This window comes from Pelophylax lessonae, assembly GCF_965119305.1.
Source record: "Pelophylax lessonae genome assembly, chromosome: 4".
NCBI classification, from domain to species: domain Eukaryota; kingdom Metazoa; phylum Chordata; class Amphibia; order Anura; family Ranidae; genus Pelophylax; species Pelophylax lessonae.
The window spans coordinates 657,918,149-657,943,881 of NC_138771.1; the positions used below are offsets into that span (position 1 = coordinate 657,918,149).

The following is a 25,733-nucleotide window of genomic DNA, read 5'->3' on the forward strand; positions in this document are numbered from 1 at the left end:
GGAATTGGGGGGGGGGGGGGATAGTTCAGATCCCCAGGAATTGAAATAAATAGTTGAGGGCCCCAGGAATTTTTTGAGGCGGGGGGATAGTTTAGGGTCCCAGGAATTGGAATAAATAGTTGAGGCCCCAGGAATTGGGGGGGGGGATAGTTCAGGTCCCCAGGAATTGGGGGGGGGGATAGTTCAGATCCCAGGAATTGGAATAAATAGTTGAGGGCCCCATCCGTATCGAGTATGGGAATTTGGGGGGGGGGGGATAGTTCAGATCCCCAGGAATTAGAAATAGTTGAGGTCCCCAGGAATTTTTTGGAAGCGGGGGGATAGTTCAGGTCCCCAGGAATTGGAAATAAATAGTTGAGGGCCCCAGGAATGGGGGGGGGGGAATAGTTCAGGTCCCCAGGAATTGGAATAAATAGTTGAGGGCCCCAGAATTGGTGGGGGGGGGGGAATAGTTTCAGGTCCCCAGGAGTTGGAATAAATAGTTGAGGGCCCCAGGAATTTGGGGGGGGTGAGGCCCCAGGAATTGGGGGGGGGAATAGTTGAGGGCCCCAGGAATTGGGGGGGGGGGGAGGTAGTTCAGGTCCCCAGGAATGGGGGGGGGGATAGTTCAGGTCCCCAGGAATTGGAATAAATAGTTGAGGGCCCCAGGAATTGGTGGGGGGGGGGGGGGAATAGTTCAGGTCCCCAGGAGTTGGAATAAATAGTTGAGGGCCCCAGGAATTTGGGGGGGGGGTGAGGGCCCCAGAAATTGGGGGGGGGGAATAGTTGAGGGCCCCAGGAATTGGGGGGGGGGGGTAGTTCAGGTCCCCAGGAATTGGAATAAATAGTTGAGGGCCCCAGGAATTGGGGGGGGGGGGTAGTTCAGGTCCCCAGGAATTGGAATAAATAGTTGAGGGCCCCAGGAATTGGTGGGGGGGGGGGGGAATAGTTCAGGTCCCCAGGAGTTGGAATAAATAGTTGAGGGCCCCAGGAATTTGGGGGGGGGGTGAGGGCCCCAGAAATTGGGGGGGGGAATAGTTGAGGGCCCCAGGAATTGGGGGGGGGGGTAGTTCAGGTCCCCAGGAATTGGAATAAATAGTTGAGGGCCCCAGGAATTGGGGGGGGGGGTAGTTCAGGTCCCCAGGAATTGGAATAAATAGTTGAGGGCCCCAGGAATTGGGGGGGGGGGATAGTTCAGGTCTCCAGGAATTGGAATAAATAGTGAGGGCCCCAGGAATTGGAGAAAAAAGGTTTTGGGCCCCAGAAATCTGAAGACAAATAGTTTAGGGCCCGGGAATCAACTGGCCCAGCAACGCCCACTCCTCCAGACTGACCTCCACCTATCAAGGCATTTTGATATTCACACAACTCCACCCAAGAGACCGCCCACTGCCTGCATCAGGACTGAGGGCTCTGGAGAGGAGTACTGAGGCTGGGTGCTGGCATGTTTTCAGGAAGCCATGTAAAGCTCCTCCCACCAGCTGTGATCTGCCTGCATTACATAGAGAAGCACAGAGACCCAGTGATGTGTAAATATAAGAATAAAATAAGATGTAATGGAAACCTGAAAGGTTTTATTTATGAATCTCATTATCATGTTGATTGGGGGGGAGGCAAAATATAAGCAGATTAATCTCCAGCTTTGAAGTCAGCCAGTAAAGAGGGATCAGCTTTACTCCAGATGTTCCTCATTGATCCATGGCTGACAGTGCCGGACTCTGCTACTGCCTACATCCATCTCCGCTCCCCGCTCTCCCCCGCTCCCCGCATGACTCAGACCACTCATTTCCAGTAACAAATGTTTGGGGGATAATAAAGGGGCGGGGCCATTAGCACTTTGATATACGAGGAGCTAGAAGAAGAAATAATGGAGTTCCAAGCAAAGGTTGGAATGGATTGTACAGCCGGAAAAAAAATGAATGATTGCTGGCTGTGCAGCTGGAGGAGGGAGACTCCCTGGCTCACCTTTGTAACGTGTTGTATTGTTGAATATTGTACAATGGAGGGAAGAAATTGGGGGGATTCTCGGCTCTGACTGACGCTCCATCTTTGTGTCTCCGCAGTCACTCTTATGAACACCAAACTGGAGACCTCCGACCTGCGCTGGACGACCTTCCCCAACGTGGATGGGCAGGTAATGGCGGCTCCTGTCACCGATTATATGGGGGGTTCTGTCACCGATTATATGGGGGGTTCTGTCACCGGTATATGGGGGGTTCTGTCACCGATTATATGGGGGGTTCTGTCACCGATATATGGGGGGTTCTGTCACCGATGTTTGGCGGGTTCTGTCACCGATATATGGGGGGTTCTGTCACCGATGTATGGCGGGTTCTGTCACCGATGTATGGCGGGTTCTGTCACCGATGTATGGCGGGTTCTGTCACCGATATATGGCGGGTTCTGTCACCGGTATATGGGGGGTTCTGTCACCGGTATATGGGGGGTTCTGTCACCGGTATATGGGGGGTTCTGTCACCGGTATATGGCGGGTTCTGTCACCGGTATATGGCGGGTTCCGTCACCGGTATATGGCGGGTTCCGTCACCGGTATATGGCGGGTTCCGTCACCGGTATATGGCGGGTTCTGTCACCGGTATATGGCGGGTTCCGTCACCGGTATATGGCGGGTTCCGTCACCGGTATATGGCGGGTTCCGTCACCGGTATATGGCGGGTTCCGTCACCGGTATATGGCGGGTTCCGTCACCGGTATATGGCGGGTTCTGTCACCGGTATATGGCGGGTTCTGTCACCGGTATATGGCGGGTTCTGTCACCGGTATATGGCGGGTTCGGTTACCGGTATATGGCGGGTTCTGTCACCGGTATATGGCGGGTTCTGTCACCGGTATATGGCGGGTTCTGTCACCGGTATATGGCGGGTTCTGTCACTGGTAATGGCGGGTATACCAAGCTCACCACATTCTGTTATGGCACACCTAAAGGCCTAAAGGGGAACACCTAGCCAAAATGGATTTTAGCTTTGGTGCAGATTGGTTACTGCTGTCTTTGTCCTGAATTGGAGGATTTCCACTCATTACCTGGCCCTGTGACCACATAGGAAGTGAGGAGAAATCTCCCCAGCTGAGACACAGAAACCTCTCTCCATCACTCCCCTTCTCCTCTCCCCATCACTCCCCCTTCTCCTCTCTCCATCACTCCCCCTTCTCCTCTCTCCATCACTCCCCCTTCTCCTCTCTCCATCACTCCCCCTTCTCCTCTCTCCATCGCTCCCCCTTCTCCTCTCTCCATCGCTCCCCCTTCTCTCTCCATCACTCCCCCCCTTCTCCTCTCTCCATCGCTCCCCCTTCTCCCTTTCTCTCTCCATCGCTCCCCCTTTTGCCTCCTTTCTTCATCGCGCCCCCCTTCTCTCATTATCGCTCCCCATTCTCTCTCCTTCACTCCCCCTTCTCTCTCCTTCGCTCCCCCTTCTCTCTCCTTCACTCCCCCTTCTCTCTCCATCGCTCCCCCTTCTCTCTCCATCGCTCCCCCTTCTCTCTCCATCGCTCCCCTTCTCCCTCCATCGCTCCCCCTTCTCCCTCCATCCTCCCCCCTGCTCTCTCCATCTCTCCCCCCCTGCTCTCTCCATCTCTCCCCCCCTGCTCTCTCCATCTCTCCCCCCCTGCTCTCTCCATCTCTCTCCATCGCTCCCCCCCTTCTCTCTCCATCGCTCCCCCCTTCTCTCTCCATCGCTCCCCCCCTTCTCTCTCCATCGCTCCCCCCTTCTCCTCCATCGCTCCCCCTCTGTCCATCGATCCCTCCATCGCTCCCTCTTCTCTCTCTCATCAATCTCGCCATCGCTCCCCCTTCCCTCCATCGCTCCCCCTTCTCCTCCATCGCTCTCCCCCTCCCTCCATCACTCTCCCCCTGCTCTCTCCATCGCCTCCCCCCCTGCTCTCTCCATCGCTCCCCCTGCTCTCTCCATCGCTCCCCCCCCTGCTCTCTCCATCGCTCCCCCCCTGCTCTCTCCATCGCTCCCCCCCCTGCTCTCTCCATCGCTCCCCCCCCCTGCTCTCTCCATCGCTCCCCCCCCCTGCTCTCTCCATCTCTCTCCCCCCTGCTCTCTCCATCTCTCTCCCCCCTGCTCTCTCCATCTCTCTCCCCCCCTGCTCTCTCCATCACCCCCCCCTGCTCTCTCCATCGCTCCCCCCATCGTCCCCCCCCCCCCTGCTCTCTCCATTGCTCCCCCCCTGCTCTCTCCATCGCTCCCCCTTCTCCGTCCATCGATCCCTCTTCTCTCTCTCTCTCCATCGCTCCCTCTTCTCTCTCTCTCTCTCCATCGCTCCCACTTCTCTCTCTCTCCATCGCTCTCTCTCTCATCGCTCCCCCTTCTCCCGCCACCGCCCCCCCTTCTCCTGCCACCGCCCCCCTTCTCCTTTCTCTCTCGTCCCCCTTCTCCTTTCTCTCTCTCCCCCCTTCTCCTTTCTCTCTCTCTCTCTCCATCGCTCCCCCTTTTGCCTCCTTTCTTCATTGTGCCCCCCTTCTCCCCTCCATCGCTCCCTCCTTCTCTTTCCTTCGCTCCCCCCTTCCCCCTCCATCGCTCTTCCCTCCCCCTCCATCGCTCCCCCCTGCTCTCTCCATCGCTCCCCCCCTGCTCTCTCCATCGCTCCCCCCCTGCTCTCTCCATCGCTCCCCCCTGCTCTCTCCATCTCTCTCCCCCCCTGCTCTCTCCATCTCTCTCCCCCCTGCTCTCTCCATCTCTCTCCCCCTGCTCTCTCCATCTCTCTCCCCCCCTGCTCTCTCCATCTCTCTCCCCCCCTGCTCTCTCCATCTCTCTCCCCCCCTGCTCTCTCCATCTCTCTCCCCCCTGCTCTCTCCATCGCTCTCCCCCCTGCTCTCTCCATCGCTCTCCCCCCTGCTCTCTCCATCGCTCTCCCCCCTGCTCTCTCCATCGCTCCCCCCCATTGCTCTCTCCATTGCTCCCCCCTGCTCTCTCCATCGCTCCCCCCTTCTCCGTCCATTGATCCCTCTTCTCTCTCTCTCTCCATCGCTCCCTCTTCTCTCTCTCTCTCTCTCCATCGCTCCCTCTTCTCTCTCTCTCTCTCTCTCTCTCTCTCTCTCTCTCTCTCGCTCCCTCTTCTCTCTCTCATCGCTCCCCTTCTCCCGCCACCGCCCCACCTTCTCCTGCCACCGCCCCCCTTCTCCTTTCTCTCTCTCTCCATTGCTCCCCCTTTTGCCTCCTTTCTTCATTGTGCCCCCCTTCTCCCTCCATCGCTCCTCCTTCTCTTTCCTTCGCTCCTCCCTTCCCCCTCCATCGCTCTCCCCTCCCCCTCCATCGCTCCCCCCCTGCTCTCTCCATCGCTCCCCCCCTGCTCTCTCCATCGCTCCCCCCCTGCTCTCTCCATCGCTCCCCCCCTGCTCTCTCCATCGCTCCCCCCCTGCTCTCTCCATCGCTCCCCCCTTCTCCGTCCATCGATCCCTCTTCCCTCTTCTCTCTCTCTCTCTCTCTCTCTCTCTCTCATCGCCCCCCCTTCTCCCGCCACCGCCCCCCCTTCTCCTGCCACCGCCCCCCTTCTCCTTTCTCTCTCGCCCCCCTTCTCTTTTCTCACTCTCCATCGCTCCCCCTTTTGCCTCCTTTCTTCATCGTGCCCCCCTTCTCTCTCTCCATCGCTCCCCCTTCTCTCTCCTTCGCTCCCCCTCCATCGCTCCCCCTTCTCTCTCCTTCGTTCCCCCCTCTCCCTCCACTCTCCATCGCTCCCCCTTTTCCCTCCCCCCTTCAACCTCCGCTCTCCATCGCTCCCCCTTCTCCCCCCCCCTTCTCCCTCCTCTCTCCATCGCTCCCCCTTCTCCCTCCATCATCCTCTTATCTCTAAAGCAAATGATTCCTATGACATTTTTAGGGGTAAAGGGTCTCTCTCTCTCTCTCTCTCTCTCTCTCTCTCTCTCTCTCTCTCTCTCTCTCTCTCTTTCCCTCTGTCTCTCACCTTATACATCTTTCCTTCCTTCTCTTTCTTATCTAACTCTCTTTTTTTCATCTATCTCTTTCACTCTCTTATCTCTCTTCCTCTCCCTGGAATGTGTCCCATCTAATTTTGGCTCCTTCTCTTCTCCAGTGGGATGAGACGTCGGGCCTGGATGAGGAGCAGACGCCGGTCCGCACTTACGAAATCTGCAATGCTCACCTTGCGGGTCAGAACAACTGGCTGCGCACCAACTACATCCGGCGCGGCCCGGCCCACCATGCCTACGTGGAGATAACATTTACCATGATTGAGTGCGCCTCCATCTCCCGGGCCGGCCGCACCTGCAAAGAGACCTTCAATCTCTACTACTACCAGGCCAACTCTGACCTGGCCAATGAGCACTTTCCTCCCTGGATGGAAAACCCCTGGGTCAAGGTGGACACGGTGGCAGCAGACACCTTGGCCAGGCCAAGCGGACGCGGCAGTGGAAGTTCTATGCGGTCCAATGTCAAGACTTTGCGCCTGGGCCCTTTGAAGTCGGCCGGATTCTATTTGGCCTTCCAGGATCAGGGGGCATGCATGGCAGTTCTGGCTGTCCGAGTCTACTACCGCTTGTGCCCTGCCGTGGTGGCTTCCTTGGCCACCTTTCCGGAGACTGTCCCGGATGGCTTGGTGGTATCAGCAGAGGGAAGCTGTGTGGAAGGAGCAGAGGGGTCGCTTGGGAGGCGGCCAACCATGTACTGCAAAGAGGACGGCGAGTGGGCGAAGCCGGCGGCGGGAGAGTGTGTCTGCACCGCCGGGAGGGAAGAGAAAGATGGCCGCACCAAATGCACAGGTAGGAATATTTGTGATGCGGATACATATTTTCTGCACTGAGAAAGAGGGGAGCGTTTTTTTTTTTTCTTGAGGTCCAGGCCCAGATTTGGGGGAAGTCCGAAGAGGCCACATAGTGAAAGCTGGCACTGTGGTCATGTCATGTGATCACTCAAAACTGGCAGTGAGATGAGGTCATGTGATCGCTCAGAAACAATGTACTAAAAGCTGACAATGAGATGAGGTCATGTGATCGCTCAGAAACAATGTACTAAAAGCTGACAATGAGATGAGGTCATGTGAGCCAATGTAATAAAAGCTACAGTGTGAATATGTCATGTGATCAGCCATGACCAAGGTAGTGAAAGCTAGCATTAGCATGTCATGTGATCAGAGAGTGTCAGTGTAGTGAAAGTAGACAGTGAGAGATCATGTGATCACTCTGAGCCAAAGGGGATGAGATGCCTTGAAAATGTGGCATTGAGATGTCCTATGATCAGTCAGAGCCAATGTAGTAAGAGAGGTCATTTGATCAGTGTGGTCATAGCTGGCAGTGGGATGTCATGTGATCAGTGTGGTCATAGTTGGTGATGTCATGTGATCAGTGTGGTCATAGTTGGTGATGTCATGTGATCAGTGTGGTCATAGTTGGTGATGTCATGTGATCAGTGTGGTCATAGTTGGTGAGGTCATGCGATCAGTGTGGTCATAGTTGGCAGTTGGATGTCATGTGATCAGTGTGGTCATAGTTGGTGATGTCATGTGATCAGTGTGGTCATAGTTGGTGATGTCATGTGATCAGTGTGGTCATAGTTGGCAGTTGGATGTCATGTGATCAGCGTGGTCATAGTTGGTGATGTCATGTGATCAGTGTGGTCATAGTTGGCAGTTGGATGTCATGTGATCAGCGTGGTCATAGTTGGTGAGGTCATGTGATCAGTGTGGTCATAGTTGGTGAGGTCATGTGATCAGTGTGGTCATAGTTGGTGAGGTCATGTGATCAGTGTGGTCATAGTTGGCAGTTGGATGTCATGTGATCAGCGTGGTCATAGTTGGTGAGGTCATGTGATCAGTGTGGTCATAGTTGGTGAGGTCATGTGATCAGTGTGGTCATAGTTGGCAGTTGGATGTCATGTGATCAGCGTGGTCATAGTTGGTGAGGTCATGTGATCAGTGTGGTCATAGTTGGTGAGGTCATGTGATCAGTGTGGTCATAGTTGGCAGTTGGATGTCATGTAATCAGTGTGGTCATAGTTGGCAGTGGGAAGAGATGGAGACTTTTGTATAAACGGTGAACATTTCCCCCGGGGGCAGAGCGGTGGTGAACCTCTTGGCACGGCACTCTTGCCTTGCAGCGCCGGGTTCCTGTGGTCACCCCACCCCCCCCAGGGTTCAGTTTGTTTGGTGCTTCTGCTTTATCTCAGTAATATAGTGGATGGCAAAACAGGCCCAAGAAAAGTAGGGACCCGTGCCAGGAACGGTGGGGGCATTGGAGTGCAAGCTCCAATGGCAGGAGGGAGTGTTCCTGTAGGTCCAGCAGAGGAGGGCACTGTGTAGTGTATGCAGTGTGGGGAGGCAGAGGGAGGATTGGGTGACATTGGGTGGGGGAGGGGAGAGGTGGTTAGCCCCCTGTCAGCTCTCGGAGGTGTCACATACAAAAGCGAGCTGGAATGTCAGGTATGTGGGGGGAGGGGGGCCCAGAGACCCCGGGGGCCAGGAAGTCAGAATGGGCAACATGAAAAGGGAAAATTAAACCACAGAGTCCGCATTAACCCCTCCACTGCCTCATCCTGCAGCTCGTTAACCCTTCAACTGCCAGACCGGCCCATACTGGACTCATTACCCCTCTGCCTGCAGCTCATTAACCCTTCAACTGCCAAACCGGCCCATACTGGACTCATTACCCCCCTGCCTGCAGCTTATTAACCCTTCAACTGCCAAACCGGCCCATACTGGACTCATTACCCCCCTGCCTGCAGCATATTAACCCTTCAACTGCCAGACCGACCCATACTGGACTCATTACCCCCCTGCCTGCAGCTTATTAACCCTTCAACCGCCAAATCGGCCCATACTGGACTCATTACCCCCCTGCCTGCAGCTCATTTATCTCCTAACTAACTGCATGCAGCTCATTAACCCTTCAACTGCCAGACTGGCCCATACTGCTGCTTGTTTGTCAACTGCAGCTGGTTAACCCCTCAACTGCCAGACCGGCCCATACTGGACTTCTATTTTTCGACTGCCACTCATGAATCCCTCAACTGACTAGCTGGCAGCCTGTTAACCCCTCCACTGCTGCACTGACACAATCTGCTGCCTGTTTATGCTCAACTACTGCTCATTAATTACCCAACTGATAAAATGCTGAACGTTAACCACTCAACTGCCAGATTGGCCCAGACTAGACCTGTTATCACTCAGCCTGCAGCTCATTAATCTTCTAACCGACTAACTGCATGCAGCTCATTAACCCCTCAGCTGCTATACTGACACACACTGCTGCTTGTTTGCCCTCAACTGCTGCTCATTAACCCCTCAGCTGCCAGACCAGCGCATTACTGGGCTCATTACCCCTCCCCTTCCGCGCATTAATCCCTTTACCTGGCTGAATGACACTTAACCCTCCAACTGCTGGACTGACGCGTACTCCTGCCTGCTTACTCCTATCTGCCACTCATTAATTACTTAACTGCATGTTAGCCCCTCAATTACCAGACCGGGCATATTGGACCGAGCTGCTGTTCATTAATTCCTTCTACTGACTAACTGCCGCTTGTTTACCCTCAACTGCAGCTCATTAACTCTTCAGTGACCAGACCGACAAATGTTGGCATTTGCCTTATACCTCTTGCTCCCTAACCCCTCAGTTTCCAGGCTGACTCAAAATGCTTGTTAACTGCTGCAGCTCTTTAACTCCATAGTTTCCAAACTGCAGCTTATTGCCTCCTGTACCCAGGGACGAGATAGGGGCACGGGGGGTAGAAGGGGCGGTTGCCCTGGGCGCATTGTGCATTGTAGGGATGAGGGTGCTGGGAATTCCTTCTACTATAAGGCTGAAAGGAGCAGTGACAGCGGCATCACTACTTCTGTCAGCTCAGTGCTGGAAGCGGCAAGGAGAAGAGAGAGCAGGGTGGCAGTGCGGACTGTGCTTTCTCCTCCCCCTCATAAGCTTTCACATAATGAATGGGGGGGGGCAAAATTCGGCATCTTTTACCCTGCGCACTGGATGATCTTGTCCCGGGACTGCCTGTAACACCCCCCCTCCCCCTTCTGACATATATATCCTGCTTACATTAACCATTAAAATGCCAACCTGTTCCATTTTAGATGCCATGCTACCGCTGATTAGGGATAAGCCCTCAGCTGCTAACTTGCTGATCATTAACCCATCAGTTCCTGTGCTGTCTATCCCCCTTGCCTGTGGAGCTCACAATCTAATCTGATCCCTTTTTTTTTCTCCGCAGTTTGTCCTCCGGGAACTTTTAAACCCATGACTGGAGAGACAATATGCCAGCCCTGCCCGGCACAGAGTCAGTCAACGACCCCCGGGGCCACCGCATGCAACTGCAAGCCGGGCCATTTCCGGGCCCCTGGGGACCCCGTCAATGCCGCCTGCACCAGTAAGTAGCTCTGTTTGCTAAATTGTGATAATCCTAATAGTGCTACTAGCACTTCATAAATTACTGTTGCCCATTTTAATACTATAATAATCAGATAATAATAGATTAGATATATTGTTATATAATTTTAATGCTGTTTCTCTGCTCTTAGCGCCACCTTCAGCTCCTCGGAGTATTGTACAGCATGTGAACGGCTCTACTGTAGATCTGGACTGGAGCGAGCCCCTTGATGCTGGTGGCCGGTTGGACTTGTATTACGAAGTGCAGTGCTCAGAGTGCGCTAGTGGGGTCACCTGCATCCCTTGTACCCGCCTCTCCTTCTTCCCCCGCCCACAAAAACTGATAGAACGCAGGATCCGAGTGTCCGGGCTCCGCCCCCGAGTTACCTACACATTCCGGGTCCTGGCTTTGAATGGTGTATCGGATCGAAGCGGATCGGCAGCCTTAGGGGAGGAGCTGAACGTCACCACTGACCGCGACCGTGAGTCACATGACACGCTGTGAGTTGTACAGTTTGGGAAGCACTGCGACAGATTTAACCCTTCTTCTGCTGTCTTTCAGTACCCCTCCCTGTGAACGGGATCCAGCAGATTGCTGTGTCTGATTCCTCCTTGACTCTACGATGGACCCCTCCGCTCCCTCCACAGTCACCAAATAGGGGGAACATTCTGGATTATGAAGTCAAGTACTTCGAGAAGGTACGGTATGCTACAGTTCTATATTTGGGTTTAGATTCTCTTTAAGATTAGGGGGGTAAGTGGCCTTACACAGTTGCCACCAATGCAGAGGACTTTTTGCCTTCTTTTTAAGCAAAACTGCTGGAAACCTTAGTTGTCTTTTCTCATGAAGCTATGTCTCTTCTTAGGAGGACCTGTCTCTTCTTAGGAGGACCTGTCTCTTCTTAGGAGGACCTGTCTCTTCTTAGGAGGACCTGTCTCTTCTTAGGAGGACCTGTCTCTTCTTAGGAGGACCTGTCTCTTCTTAGGAGGACCTGTCTCTTCTTAGGAGGACCTGTCTCTTCTTAGGAGGACCTGTCTCTTCTTAGGAGGACCTGTCTCTTATTTAGAGGACTTGTCTTTTCTCAAAAGGACATGTTTTAGCATAAGTGACCTATCTTTTCTCACAAAGGCCTATCTGTTCTCAGGGAGGACCTGTCTTTCCTTAAGAGGGCCTCTCTTTTCTTAAGATGACCTCAAGAGGATCTGTCTTTTCTTAGGATTACCCGTCTCTTCTCAGGAAGACCTGTCTCTTCTTAGGAGGACCTGCCTCTTCTTAGGTGGACTTGTCTCTTTATATTTTCTTAAGATGACCTCAAGAGGATCTGTCTTTTCTCAAGATGACCTGTATTTTCTTAGAATGGCCTTTGTTTTCTTAGGATGACCTGTCCTTTCTTAGGATTACTTGTCTTTTCTTAGGATTACCCTTCTTTTCTTTGGATGACCTGTCTTTTCTCAGGAAAACCTGCGTTTTCTTAGGAGGACCAGTCTCTTCTTGGGAGGACTGGTCTTTTCTTAGGAGGGCCTCTCTTTTCTTAAGATGACCTTAAGAGGATCTGTCTTTTTTGAGGATGACCCGTCTCGTCTTAGGAGGACCTGCCTCTTCTTAGGTGGACCTGTCTCCTCTTCAGAGGACCTGTCTCTTCCTCTTTTCTTAAGATGACCTCAAGAGGATCTGTCTTTTCTCAACATGACCTGTATTTTCTTAGAATGGCCTGTAATTTCTTAGGATGGCCTATCCTCCCTTCCTTAGGATTACCCGTCTTTTCTCAGGAAAACCTGCGTTTTCTTAGGAAGACCAGTCTCTTAGGAGGAGCAGTCTCTTCTTAGGAGGAGCAGTCTCTTCTTAGGAGGACCATTCTCTTCTTAGGAGGACCTGTCTCTTTCTCTTTTCATAAAATGACCTCAAAAGCATCTGTCTTTTCTCAGGTTTATCTGTCTTTCCTTAGGGTGCCCGGTCTTTCCTTAGGATGACCTGTCTTTTCTAAGGATGACCCATCTTCTCTTAGGATTACCGTCTATCCGTAGGGTGACTTGTCTTTTCCTTAGGGTGACTTGTCTTTTCCTTAGGGCGACTTGTCTTTTCCTTAGGGTGACTTGTATTTTCCTTAGGGTGACTTGTCTTTTCCTTAGGGTGACTTGTCTTTTCCTTAGGGTGACTTGTCTTTTCCTTAGAGTGACTTGTCTTTTCCTTAGGGTGACTTGTCTTTTCCTTAGAGTGACTTGTCTTTTCCTTAGGGTGACTTGTCTTTTCCTTTTGGGTGACTTGTCTTTCCTTTGGGTGGCTCTGTCTCTGGGATGACACCTCTTTCTTTAGGACGACCCGTCTTTCCTTAGGACGACCCGTCTTTCCTTAGGACGACCCGTCTTTCCTTAAGCGGACGACCAGTCTTTCCTTAAGCGGACGACCCGTCTTTCCTTAAGAGGATGACCCCTCTTTCCTTAAGAGGACGACCCGTCTTTCCTTAAGAGGACGACCCGTCTTTCCTTAAGAGGACGACCCGTCTTTCCTTAAGAGGACGACCCGTCTTTCCTTAAGAGGACGACCCGTCTTTCCTTAAGAGGACGACCCGTCTTTCCTTAAGAGGACGACCCGTCTTTCCTTAAGAGGACGACCCGTCTTTCCTTAAGCGGACGACCCGTCTTTCCTTAAGCGGACGACCCGTCTTTCCTTAAGCGGACGACCCGTCTTTCCTTAAGCGGACGACCCGTCTTTCCTTAAGCGGACGACCCGTCTTTCCTTAAGCGGACGACCCGTCTTTCCTTAAGCGGACGACCCGTCTTTCCTTAAGCGGACGACCCGTCTTTCCTTAAGCGGACGACCCGTCTTTCCTTAAGAGGACCTGTCTTTGGTAGCATTATTAATTCTCTTCTCTTTCCCTCAGGATCAGGAAAAGCCGATCACCATGTTTCTGAAGACCCCTGGCAGCGAGGCACGCCTGGTAGGACTCCGCACAGGGACGGTATATGTGGTACAAGTGCGGGCAAGAACGGAAGCCGGGTACGGGGCTTTTAGCGGAGATGCACTCTTTCAGACACTTTCCCAGGGTGAGTACGGAGGAAGGGACAGTGTACACCCCAAATAGCATTATTGTTCCCTAGTGCAAGCTATAGATCTGTCTAGCTTCAATATTCCTATACTGTATACTTAAACCTATCTGCCTTGTACCTTTATGGTTGACACATTGTATTTTTTTCTAGACCCAGCGAAAGCCCAACCTCAGGTGGAACTGATTGCTGGGACGGCCGGTGTGGGGGCAATCCTGGTGATCGTTGTTATTATCATTGCGGTAGTGTGTGTAAGGTAAGTGCCCCCGAAAAGCAGCCCTCACATTGTCACCTAAGTGTGAGGAAATTGGGGTGCAGACCTCAAGGGTGAAGCCACCTCACCCACTTTCTGATAAGCTCATGCAGATACAACCATTTTTTCATTCCCATAGATAATTAATTTCAATTTTTTTCCATCTCTGTGCACACAGGAAACATGGAAGCCACAAAGAGCCGGAATACTGCGACAAACCGGGCCAGTATCTCATTGGACACAGTAAGTTTGAAGGAACAACTAATATATTGAAAGATTCACTTACGTATTCCTTCAGTGTCCTTATCTAGTTGTCTTGGAAAGTCTTTTTTAAACCCAAAATTGAAAGAAAATTACATACTTAAGCAGCTTATGTTTTCCTTTAAAGATACAGATGAGAGACAAACTGTACAAAGTCTTTCAGTCCAACTAAATATATGACTCAACAGGTCTTATGTATACCTCCTGGGTGGTAAAGTCACCCCACTTGTTTTTTTTTATTTGCACGGCTTATTTACGGTTAAATCTGTTTCAGGCACGAAGTTGTACATTGACCCCTTTACCTACGAAGACCCCAACGAGGCCGTGAGGGAATTCGCCAAGGAGATTGACGCCTCCTTCGTGAAAATTGAGGAGGTCATCGGAGCTGGTGAGGACCAAAGATTGGTGATGGTGGAGGTTTTCTTGAGTTATGGTGGATGTTTTTTTGGTGGGGGATTAAACTGGGCACAATTAGGTAATCAAAGGTTAAAAAGGAAGTGTAAAATGAGAAGGTTGTGTAGGAGATGTAAACTTAGGAAGGGTCAGGGCCATGAATCTATATGTAGTGTATAGAAGACACATTCTAGATCATCGGAGCTGGTGAGTTCCAAAGGTGGGGATGGTAGAGGTTCTTCCTTTGATTATGATGGATATTGTTTGTTGATCAATTAAATCGAGCAGAGTTAGGTCATTATAGGGTAAGTGGGAAGTGTAAATATCCAAAAGAGAATGTTGTGGTGGAGAATATGTAGGAATTGAGTGAACATGTGAAGGAGCTGGACCATGAATCTATTAGATGTAAAGAAGACACATTCTAGGTCATCCGAGCTGGTGAGTACCAAGGATTGGGGATGGTGGAGATTGTTTCTTGAGTTATGGTGGATGTTTTTGGTCGGGGATTAAACTGGGCTTAATTAGGTCATCAAAGGTTAAAATAGAAGTGTAATTGCCCAAAGAGAAGGTTGTGTATGAGATTAGTCAATGAAGGAAGGAGCAGGGCCATGGATCCATATGGTGTGTACAGAATTCACATTCTAGGTCATCAGAGTTGGTGAGTTCCAAAGATGGGGAGAGTTGGGGTTGTGCCTTGAATTATGTTTTTTGTTTGTTGTTGAGAGGTTAAATTAGGCACACTTAGGTCACCAAAGGTTAAAAAGAAAGTGTACATAGCCAAATGGATAGTTGGGTTGGTGAATATGTAGGAGATGGTAGAAGATGTGAAATATTGAGGCCATAGATCTACAGTATATGGTGTTTGCAGAATACACATTCTAGGTCATTGGAGTTGGTGATCACCAGAGATGGGAATAGTAGAGGTTGTCCCTTGAATTATGATGTATTATGGTGGATGTGAAGAAAACCTTGAAGATGTAGAGATATAGGGGGAGCATTTTAGTTAGGTTCCTTCATATCACTCCTACCACCACTAAGACCTAAATATCTAAACAACTTAAATATCTAAACAATAAAAGTTCATCATTTTTGGGTGTTTGTTGGTTATCTGGTAATAGCCAGGCTTTCTGTACTTCTAATAACCTATCCTCTTTGGCAGGTGAGTTTGGGGAAGTGTGTCGCGGCCGCCTGAAAGTTCCCGGGAAAAAGGAAAACTACGTGGCTATTAAAACCCTAAAGGGTGGTTACACAGAACGTCAGCGGCGGGAGTTCCTGAGCGAAGCCAGCATCATGGGGCAGTTTCACCATCCTAATATCATCCACCTTGAGGGGGTCATAACCAACAACTGCCCTGTCATGATTATCACTGAGTACATGGAGAATGGTGCCCTGGACTCCTTCCTTAGGGTATGTAAACTTCCACAGCCAGAGCTGCTAAATATTTTTGGAATTTGTGTTTTGGCAAGACTGTTGGATGGAGGGAGGGGTGATGGTAAGTAGTCGATATTGGAAGTGGTGATGGATAATGGTATGATGGAGGGAGGGGTGATGGTAGGTGGTCGATATTGGAAGTGGTGATGGATAACGGTATAATGGAGGGATGGGTGAGGGTGGGTGGTCGATGTTGGTAGTGGTGATGGATAATGGTATGATGGAGGGAGGGGTGATGGTAGGTGGTCGATATTGGAAGTGGTGATGGATAACGGTATAATGGAGGGATGGGTGAGGGTGGGTGGTCGATGTTGGTAGTGGTGATGGATAATGGTATGATGGAGGGAGGGGTGATGGTAGGTGGTCGATGCTGGAAGTGGTAATGGATAATGGTTTGATGGAGGGAGGGGTGATGGTAGGTGGTCGATGCTGGAAGTGGTGATGGATAATGGTGTGATGGAGGAAGATGTGATTTTGGAAGTAGTGATGGATAATGGTATGCTGGAGAAAGAGATGATGGTAGGTCGTCGATGTGGAAAGTGGTGGTGGATAATTGTGGTGATGGATAATTGGGTGATGGAGCAAGGTGGGAGGTTGGAAGTGGCGATGGATAATGGTGTGATGGAGGGAGTGGTCATGGTAGGTGGTCAATATTGAAAGTGATGATGGATAATGGTAGGTGGCTGATGTTAGAAGTGGTGATGGACAACGGTATGTTGGAAGGAGGAGTAATGGTGGTTGGTCGATGTTGAAAATGATGATGGATAATGGTATAATGGAGGAAGGGTTGATGGTAGGTAGTTAATGTTAGAAGTGGTAATGGTAAAAGTGGTCATGGAGAAAGGTGTGATGAGAATGTGGTGATGCTGAAAGGGGTGCTGGAGAATGTGGTGATGCTGAATGGAATGATATAGTATGTGGTGTTGGTGGGGAAATGTGATGGACAAATGTGTGATGGAGGAAGGGGCGGTGGACAATTGTGTGATGATAGTGAAAGGGGTCCGGAAGAACGGGGTGATGTGATGTTGGAAGATGGTGGAAAGGGTGATGAATGAAGATGCGATGGTGAAAGATGTGATGACGGAGGTAGGGGTAATGGTGGAAGGTGTCATGGATGATTGTGTGATGGTGGAGGCCCAGTGTATAACACATGAATATTTCGTTTTGAGAATTAAATCTTCTGCTGATAAATGAATTGGGTCAAGCTGGATGTTCTCTACCAATATTTGCCTCTACTATATTGTATATGTTTCAATTGTGTGTTCACTGTCTTGTCCCTGACAGGCGAATGATGGACAGTTCACGCCTATCCAATTGGTCGGGATGTTGCGTGGGATTGCTTCTGGCATGCGTTACCTAGCAGAGATGAATTATGTCCACCGGGACCTGGCAGCACGGAACATTCTGGTGAACAGCAACTTGGTGTGCAAAGTGTCCGATTTTGGCTTGTCCAGGTTCCTTCAGGAAGGATCCACCGACCCAACATATACATCCTGTCTGGTAGGTACCGTAGTAGCTTTTGAAGGGTTTGGGGAATTACAACCAAAAGGAGGAGACCACGATTAGACAACGATATAGGATATCGCTTCCATCCAAGCAGTGCCCTGGGCAAAGATGCCAAACTGCGTGCCACCTTCCTTTAGGGTTAGCAATGATGTCGCTGTCACTACTCCTGTCAGCCTTGCAACAGAAGCATCTGGCACAGGGCGCCCCTATCCCTACAATAAACCATTGCACCCAGGACAGCTGCCCCCTCCTGCCCACCCCTTGTCCGGGCCCTGCATCCAAGACCCTTGTTTTGGTGGATACTAGAGCGTTGACTCCTTTGACAGTCTCTTTTGTTTCTCTGGGACTCTACTGGGGAGTTCCTGGTTCTGTACACCTGCTGTGCCCATTATGAGGGGCGCCCACCATTCCTGTGCTGGGTTTCTGGGGCTTTGCACCTGCTATGCCCATCATGAGGGGTTCCCACCATCCCTGTGCTGAGATTCTGGGGCTTTGCACCTGCTATGCCCATTGTGAGGGGTTCCCACCATCCCTGTGCTGAGTTTCTGGGGCTTTGCACCTGCTATGCCCATTGTGAGGGGTTCCACCATCCCTGTGCTGAGTTTCTGGGGCTTTGCACCTGCTGTGCCCATCATGAGGGGTTCCCACCATCCCTGTGCTGTGTTCCTGGGTCTGTACACCTGCTGTGCCCATTATGAGGGTTTCCCACCATCCCTGTGCTGAGTTCCTGGGTCTTTACACCTGCTGTTCGACTAATGAGGGGTTCCTACTATCCCTAATCGATTTTTATTTACTTATTTTATATCGTAAAGAATGTAAAAGGAATACAACACTACAAAGGTGAGAACGCTCAAAACTTCCTGGTGAACAGGAACAGAACCAGAAACTACAACAAGGGCACCTTGCCTTTGGAGTCCTCAAGATTAAGATATAATAGAAAGTCCATGACTCAGCACACCAAACTCCACCCGTAGCTGAAATTACTTAGTGCAGATAGTTTGCATCACCTTGTTTCTTTGTCGGGGACAGTAGGGGGGGCCTGAACCTGGCAAGGGTCAGCCTGTGGGTGGGGCCCTGTCAGGTGGACTGTATGAGGACCCATTATCTTTAGAAAGAAAGGAGTACAAAGCACTGAAGCTTCATTAAGCAATCTGCATCTGTCTCTTCTCAGGGTGGCAAAATACCGATTCGCTGGACGGCGCCAGAAGCCATCGCCTTCCGCAAGTTTACCTCTGCCAGCGACGTCTGGGGCTACGGCATCGTCATGTGGGAGGTCATGTCCTTCGGAGAGCGGCCATACTGGGACATGTCAAACCAAGACGTGAGTTCTCCTCTACTGCTCATGTTCTCCTCATAAGGTCACCACATGTAGGGTTCCTACAAATTATTCATGTGTCTGTCTCTCTAGGTGATCAATGCCATAGAGCAGGACTACCGGCTCCCCGCGCCACCCGACTGCCCCTCTGCACTGCATCAACTCATGCTGGACTGCTGGCAAAGGGAGAGGGCCACCCGCCCCCGCTTCTCGGAAATCGTCAGCGCCCTCGACAAGCTCATTCGCAACCCCGCCAGTCTGAAAATCACCACCAGGGAACAGCCAGGGTAAGTGGGTGCCTGGATGCCGAGGGTTAAGTCAAAGGTTTAACCATGACAGACAAGAGAACCTGTTATCCATACGTGACAGAGACGGCCTTGTTCTTGACTTGGTCCACTAAAAATGAGTCATGCTTATCCTAATCACTGGTTTCTGGTGAATTGATAGGCTGCATTCTTTGAAATATTATCGCGAGCATTGTTATATATGTGTGACGGGTCCCCTTTAAAGACCTGTTGTCTATGGCAAGAATGACAAAACATGGTTTCCATACCCCAAAAAATTGGTGGTGGTGAAGGATGGATGCAGGCCTCAAATAGATTTTAGGTAAACATCAGGAGCTTTGTGATGCCTAGGAAAAAAATTGCAGGCTCAGAAAATGAGAGTAACAGTCACAAGGCAGCTCCATAGGGAATGCCGATATGGAAGCGAAGACAGAGCTAACAAATTTATTTCAATATATATATATATATATATATATATATATATATATATATGTATATATGTATATACATACAATTATTATAAATAATATTTAAAAAAATATTATATATATATGTGTATTATATATTTTTTTCATATATATATATATATATATATATATATATATATATATATATATATATATATATATATATATATATATATATATATATATATATATAATTAAATTGTTAGAAATAATATTTAAACAAAATATTTTATATATATATATACGTATGTATAATTTACATATAATATATTAATTATATATATGTCTATCTATCTATCATATATATATATATATATATATATATATATATATATATATATATATATATATATATATTTATAAAATAAAAAATATAATACATTTTTATATATATATTATAATATAATTAAATTAAATTATTAGAAATAATATTCAAAATATTATTATATATATATATATATATATATATATATATATAATATTTTTTTCTTTTATTTATATATATATATATATATATATATATATATATATATATATATAATAAAAAATATAATATACATTTATATATTAATATATATTTTTTTCATATATATATATATATATATATATATATAATAATTAAATTATTAGAAATAATATTTAAAAAAATATTATATATATATTCATATATTAATATATATATTTTTATATATATATATATATATATATAAAATATATAATTTACATATATATTATTTAAAAAAATATTATAATTTATATATTGAATTATAGGATTATGATATAATCATAATATAATAAAATTATAGTTATCAAAAGGAACAAAAATTGAAGCAAATTTATTATAAATTATAATATTGAGCATCTTTTTAATAATAATTATATTAAAATATTTTAAATTAATATTTAATTATTTTTTATATTTTCAAAACTATATACTATATTTCACGAGGACATCCTTCACTTCCTTTCCCAGAGACAGAACAAGAAGTGAGATAAAACCTCCCCTCACAGTTGCCACCACAACAGGTGCCCCCATTGGAAGGTTTCCCTTCTATTCCTATTTGGTGTTTGGATTTCACTTTCTGTTGCCGGTGACACCAGGACAAATAGAGAGGGTGAATTGCTCCAGCGGGGACACAGATGGCAGTAAAAACATGGCAGACGGTCTAACCATCCAAATCTTGTCAGAATGTTTTATCCTTAGATATATTGTTGCAATAGATAGGTAGATAATACAATCACAGAATAATAGTAGTCTTTTCCTATGAGGCTCTGCTGGGTCTTGCTGGAGTGCAGCACTGAGGGGGTTATGCGAAGCGGGGGAAGTGAGACTGATTGCGGGAGCATTGCTCTCCAGGGCTGAGGTCGGAGTTCAGAGGTTAGAATGCAGCAGAGAGGAAGCTGACATGGAAAGGACGGGGCGTAGCGGGGAGAGATAATGGGATTATTGTGCACTCGGCTTCCTAATTAACAGACTCCGGCCAGGACAGATCTATCCTGTACATGAAGGACGGAGGAAGGGGACGGTGCAGGAAGTTGGCTGCATCGGGTGCTCAGAGGTTAAACGTTGAAAATATGAAAGTCTTCTTCATCAAATACGTCTCATGTAACAAAGACGCACAATGAAGTATATTGCGGGGGCGTCCATGGTTTCTAGTCAGAATTTATTATCCCTTTGATTAAAAACTTGGGGATGAGTTTTCTTCTCTCTGTAATCTCTGTACATGATCTGCATTCTCATCTTCTAAAGCCATAACCTAGCTGGTGACCATGCCTGGCATGGAAGCAGATCCGTCCTAGTGTGGTCAGTTGGCGTCTCTTCTGACTTGGGAATTACGGAAAGCCAATCTGAGGTGTCCTGTCTGTAGTCCCAAAATTAGTTTACAGCAGCCAATTCCCCTCCGATTTGTATAACAGCAGTTCCTGCATGTTCTGCCTACAGCTCCAGAACCCAAGGTCCTCTAGGGCCACTGGCGTTAGCAGTACTCTAGGGCCGCTGGCGTTAGCAGTACTCTAGGGCCGCTGGCGTAAGCTGTACTCTAGGGCCGCTGGAGTTTGCTGTACTCTAGGGCCGCTGGCGTAAGCAGTACTCTAGGGCCGCTGGCGTAAGCAGTACTCTAGGGCCGCTGGCGTAAGCCGTACTCTAGGGTCGCTGGCGTTAGCAGTACTCTAGGGCCGCTGGCGTTAGCCGCACTCTAGGGCCACTGGCGTTAGCCGTACTCTAGGGCCACTGGCGTTTGCCGTACTCTAGGGCCACTGGCGTTTGCCGTACTCTTGGGCCGCTGGCGTTTTCCGTACTCTAGGGCCGCTGGCATTTGCTGTACTCTAGGTCCGCTGGCGTTGGCTGTACTCTAGGTCCGCTGGCGTTGGCTGTACTCTAGGTCCGCTGGCGTTGGCTGTACTCTAGGGCCGCTGGCGTTGGCTGTACTCTAGGGCCGCTGGCGTTGGCTGTACTCTAGGGCCGCTGGCGTTGGCTGTACTCTAGGGCCGTTGGCGTTGGCTGTACTCTAGGGCCGTTGGCGTTGGCTGTACTCTAGGGCCGCTGGCGTTGGCTGTACTCTAGGGCCGCTGGCGTTGGCTGTACTCTAGGGCCGCTGGCGTTGGCTGTACTCTAGGGCCGCTGGCGTTGGCTGTACTTTAGGGCCGCTGGCGTTGGCTGTACTCTAGGGCCGCTGGCGTTGGCTGTACTCTAGGGCCGCTGGGGTTGGCTGTACTCTAGGGCCGCTGGCGTTGGCTGTACTCTAGGGCCGCTGGCGTTAGCTGCCAAATCTAATTTATAGATTTCCAGGATCTAGGTGTTCATTACTGTTTTAAATTTTATACATAAGAGATGTATTTGATGTCCTTAACTCTTGAGCCTCCATAGTATCCTGTGCTGCATGTATCCTCCTCACATCTATTTTCACGAGAGTACCTGCAGTAACTAAAATATTTTTGGCCATAGTAAGTAAGATTTTGATTGGTTAGATTCACCAACTGGTTTATAAAGGCTCACTATTTCAAATGTGATAAATCGGTGCTTTGAAATGGATCTGCCAACTGCACCCTTTTTGAAAATGTCCGAACGAAATCTTACTTAAAATAATGCCATGACTGTGGTGCATCTGGTCAGTTGTGCAGAGCAGAGACATTGTCCTTGGACTTTGGGGGGGGGGGGGGTCAGTTGTGTTTTCTGTAGCATTTCTGACCACCATAAATCTTCTCTCCCCCCTCCCCTTGCCCCTGGCAGGTCATCGCAGCAGCCCCTTCTGGACCAGCGCACCCCCCACTACTCCTCCTTCGCCACAGTGGGCGAGTGGTTGCACGCCATCAAGATGGGCCGTTACGAAGAGGGATTCAGGACCGCCGGATTCACCACCTTCAGCCGAGTGCGGCAGATCACCACAGAGTATGTCACCTAAACGATGAAATGTTTTTATAGTGTCTCGGTTACCCCATTAGCCTCAAGTCAGATTCTGAAGCTGCAGACTGGGTCATCTGGCCTACCCACTTCTAATCAATGGGAAACCTCATCTGCAGTCACTGTGGTCTGGATGCACATCAAACCTTTCATTGGCCACCCGCAAATCTGTCTAAGCCCACAGACTGGCAGAATGCAGCCATAAAAGGCCATGAGAAGCCAACCACTTGAACTGTGAAGGCGGAGTGCCCATGCGGACTGCAGTCTACAAAGGGCGCCTTACATTACTCTCCTATAGTGTGAACATGCCCTCGTAGGCAACAGTTCCCATAAGCGCTCAGCCTTTGCAGATTCAGTGGGCTGGTTCTTGAGCATTCTCTAAGAGTGACTTCTCCCACAGGGTACTGAAATGCCGAGAGCCAAGGTCACAGGCTGTAAAATAGAGATTTTCTTGCCAAATCAGAGGAGTCAGAAGGTCTGTCTTTGATATGTTCATATTTTCTAGCTATATTTCAAGTGATATGCAATGACAGGGCAGTAGAGGAGAAATTGGGGGGGGGGGGGGGTCATGGTTATGCAAACAGGACATAAGGGGCAGTAGATAAAGCTTGATATGGAAGGCAGGCTGGGGTAGAGTAGGGGCAGGGAAATGGTTATTTGGGATTATAAAACGGGCATGCATATTGAGTAAACCTCTTGTTTTCCTTTCAGGGATCTCCTGCGGATGGGCATCACCCTTGCTGGCCATCAGAAGAAAATACTATCTAGTCTACAACAAATCATTCCATCGGAAAAGCTTCCGCCAGTTTCTGCACCATGTTACTAATGGTTTTCAAAAGACTGTTGGACTGAAAACCAGTGCCTCCAGGAACTGTTGGACAGCTACTCAGTGCCTTCAAAGGCCAGTTGGACAGTTTCCCAGTGCCTATAAAGGACAGTTGGACTGTTACCCTGTGCCTTCAAATGCCAGCTGGACAGTTTCAGTGCCTTCAAAGGCCAGTTGAACAGTTTTCCAGTGCCTATAAAGGACAGTTGGACTGTTACCCAGTGCCTCCAAGGACAGTTGGACTGCAACACAGTGGATTCGAAGGACTGTTATCCAATGCCTTTAAAGAACTTTTGGACTGTTACCCATTGGCTACAAAGGGCAGTTGGACAGTCATCCATATCCTTCAAAGACCAGCCCAGACAGTTGCTCAGTGTCTTCAAAGGATGGACGGACTGCAATGTGCCTTCAAAGGCTTTTGGATTACAACGTTGCTCTTTACTTGACTATGGAGCTGCAACCCAGTGCCTTCAGCCGTTATACTGCAAACTCGTGCCAAGGACTACCCAAAAGACTGCAATGAGAGTTTGCATCCTCTCTGTTTCTTGAACCACAAGTGGCCATTAAAGACCACAAATGGTCATTGAACCATATACACTACCACTTAATGTAACCCTTCCGACTGCAGAGTCAGGCCATCCTCTAAACCCTGACCCTGGGCCACAGTTGACCATTCCGCTGCGACCTTCGGCATACAAGGAGCAGTTAGTGCGTTACCATTGGCCTGGTTAAGCAAATGATTGACCATCATTGGCCTACAGAGACCACTGGACTGTTACCATTGGCCTGGTCAACCAAATGATTGACCATCATTGGCCTACAGAGACCACTGGACTGTTACCATTGGCCTGCAGCTGACCAGTTGATTGACAGTCTTTGGCTTACAGAGGCCATTGGACTGTTACCGTTGGCCTACAGCTTACCAAAGTCTTTGGTCTTGGACCAGGAGTCCGGACGTCAGGAGGAAGCCTTAATAATGACTTCTGATGCCCAGTGGTGTCATCCATGGTGTCGCTGATGAAATATACAGTGTGTGGCCGTAATGTATAAGGCCTTCTACACAGTGAACAGGGAACAGAATTATCGTACGTGCGTTTCTGCCGTGTACGCCGACCAACGTAACCGCCTCTCCGCCCTGAGTGTGTCTGGAATGTACACGTGGTTTCTATATATAGCACTGTGAAGACCGCGGTTACTTACGATTTGTACAGTACGTGTATATATTATATATATATGCATTTGTGAAGATTCCATTCTGTTCCTTACTTTTTATATTAAATTATTTGATAATAATAAAATGTGATGAAATGCTCAGTTCTTTCCGAGGGGGACCCTTCACATGTTATACCAAGAAAATTGTGCAGAGCCCTGGACATGAGGTTTCCTGGCTTAGGTGCTCTTAAAGGCCATGTCCACCCACCAGTGCTTAAAGATTGCCATCAGAATTCCCAGCTCCACAAAACTACTCCAGAGAGAGAGATGAGTTCATTATGGCTTTGTGGGAGGGGCAGAGACACAAACTACTGCAGGGGATCTCACCATTGTGGGAGGGGCAGAGAGACAAACTACTGCAGGGAGATCTCACCATTGTGGGAGGGGCAGAGACACAAATTATTGCAGGGAAATCTCCCCATTGTGGGAAGGGCAGAGACACAAACTGCTGCAGGGAGATCCCACCATTGTGGGAGAGGCAGAGACACCAATTACTGCAGGGAGATCCCACCATTGTTTGAGGGGCAGAGACACAAACTACTGGAGGGAAATCTCACCATTGTGGGAGGGGCAGAGACACAAATTACTGGAGTGAAATCTCACCATTGTGGGAGGGGCATAGACAAACTACTGCAGGGAGATCTCACCATTGTGGGAGGGGCAGAGACACAAACTCTTGCAGGAAATCTCACCATTGTGGGAGGGGCAGAGACACAAACTACTGCAGGGAGATCTCACCATTGTGGGAGGGGCAGAGACACACTCTTGCAGGAAATCTCACCATTGTGGGAGGGGCAGAGACGCAAACTACTGCAGGGAGATCTCACCATTGTGGGAGGGGCAGAGATGCAAACTCTTGCAGGGAGATCTCACCGTTGTGGGAGGGGCAGAGACACAAACTACTGCAGGAAGATCCCACCATTGTGGGAGGGGCAGAGATGCAAACTCTTGCAGGGAGATCTCACCATTGTGGGATGGGCAGAGATGCAAACTCTTGCAGGGAGATCTCACCATTGTGGGAG

At 49.1% G+C, this 25,733-nt stretch overlaps 1 protein-coding gene and 1 pseudogene across 4 annotated transcripts in view; both read left to right on the forward strand.

Moving 5' to 3' along the window:
* Nucleotides 1-24,797, forward strand: part of EPHB4 (EPH receptor B4) — an 80,209-nt gene extending 55,412 nt beyond the window's left edge. Inside the window, exons 2-16 of one of the 3 annotated variants that reach the window (XM_082256221.1) lie at nt 2,043-2,113; nt 6,034-6,718; nt 10,164-10,319; nt 10,471-10,800; nt 10,881-11,017; nt 13,201-13,363; nt 13,517-13,619; nt 13,795-13,859; nt 14,152-14,265; nt 15,430-15,677; nt 16,986-17,201; nt 18,379-18,528; nt 18,616-18,809; nt 22,503-22,661; nt 23,385-24,797. In XM_082256221.1, coding sequence (XP_082112347.1) covers nt 2,043-2,113; nt 6,034-6,718; nt 10,164-10,319; nt 10,471-10,800; nt 10,881-11,017; nt 13,201-13,363; nt 13,517-13,619; nt 13,795-13,859; nt 14,152-14,265; nt 15,430-15,677; nt 16,986-17,201; nt 18,379-18,528; nt 18,616-18,809; nt 22,503-22,661; nt 23,385-23,499 — 2,906 coding nt within the window. In that variant the 3' untranslated portion in view covers nt 23,500-24,797. The remainder of the gene's footprint in view (nt 1-2,042; nt 2,114-6,033; nt 6,719-10,163; nt 10,320-10,470; nt 10,801-10,880; nt 11,018-13,200; nt 13,364-13,516; nt 13,620-13,794; nt 13,860-14,151; nt 14,266-15,429; nt 15,678-16,985; nt 17,202-18,378; nt 18,529-18,615; nt 18,810-22,502; nt 22,662-23,384) is intronic. The other 2 variants (XM_082256222.1, XM_082256223.1) reach the window with 2 other exon arrangements.
* The window catches only part of LOC309552161, a 517,672-nt pseudogene that overhangs the window by 296,340 nt on the left and 195,599 nt on the right, over nt 1-25,733 (forward strand). The window lies entirely within an intron of this gene.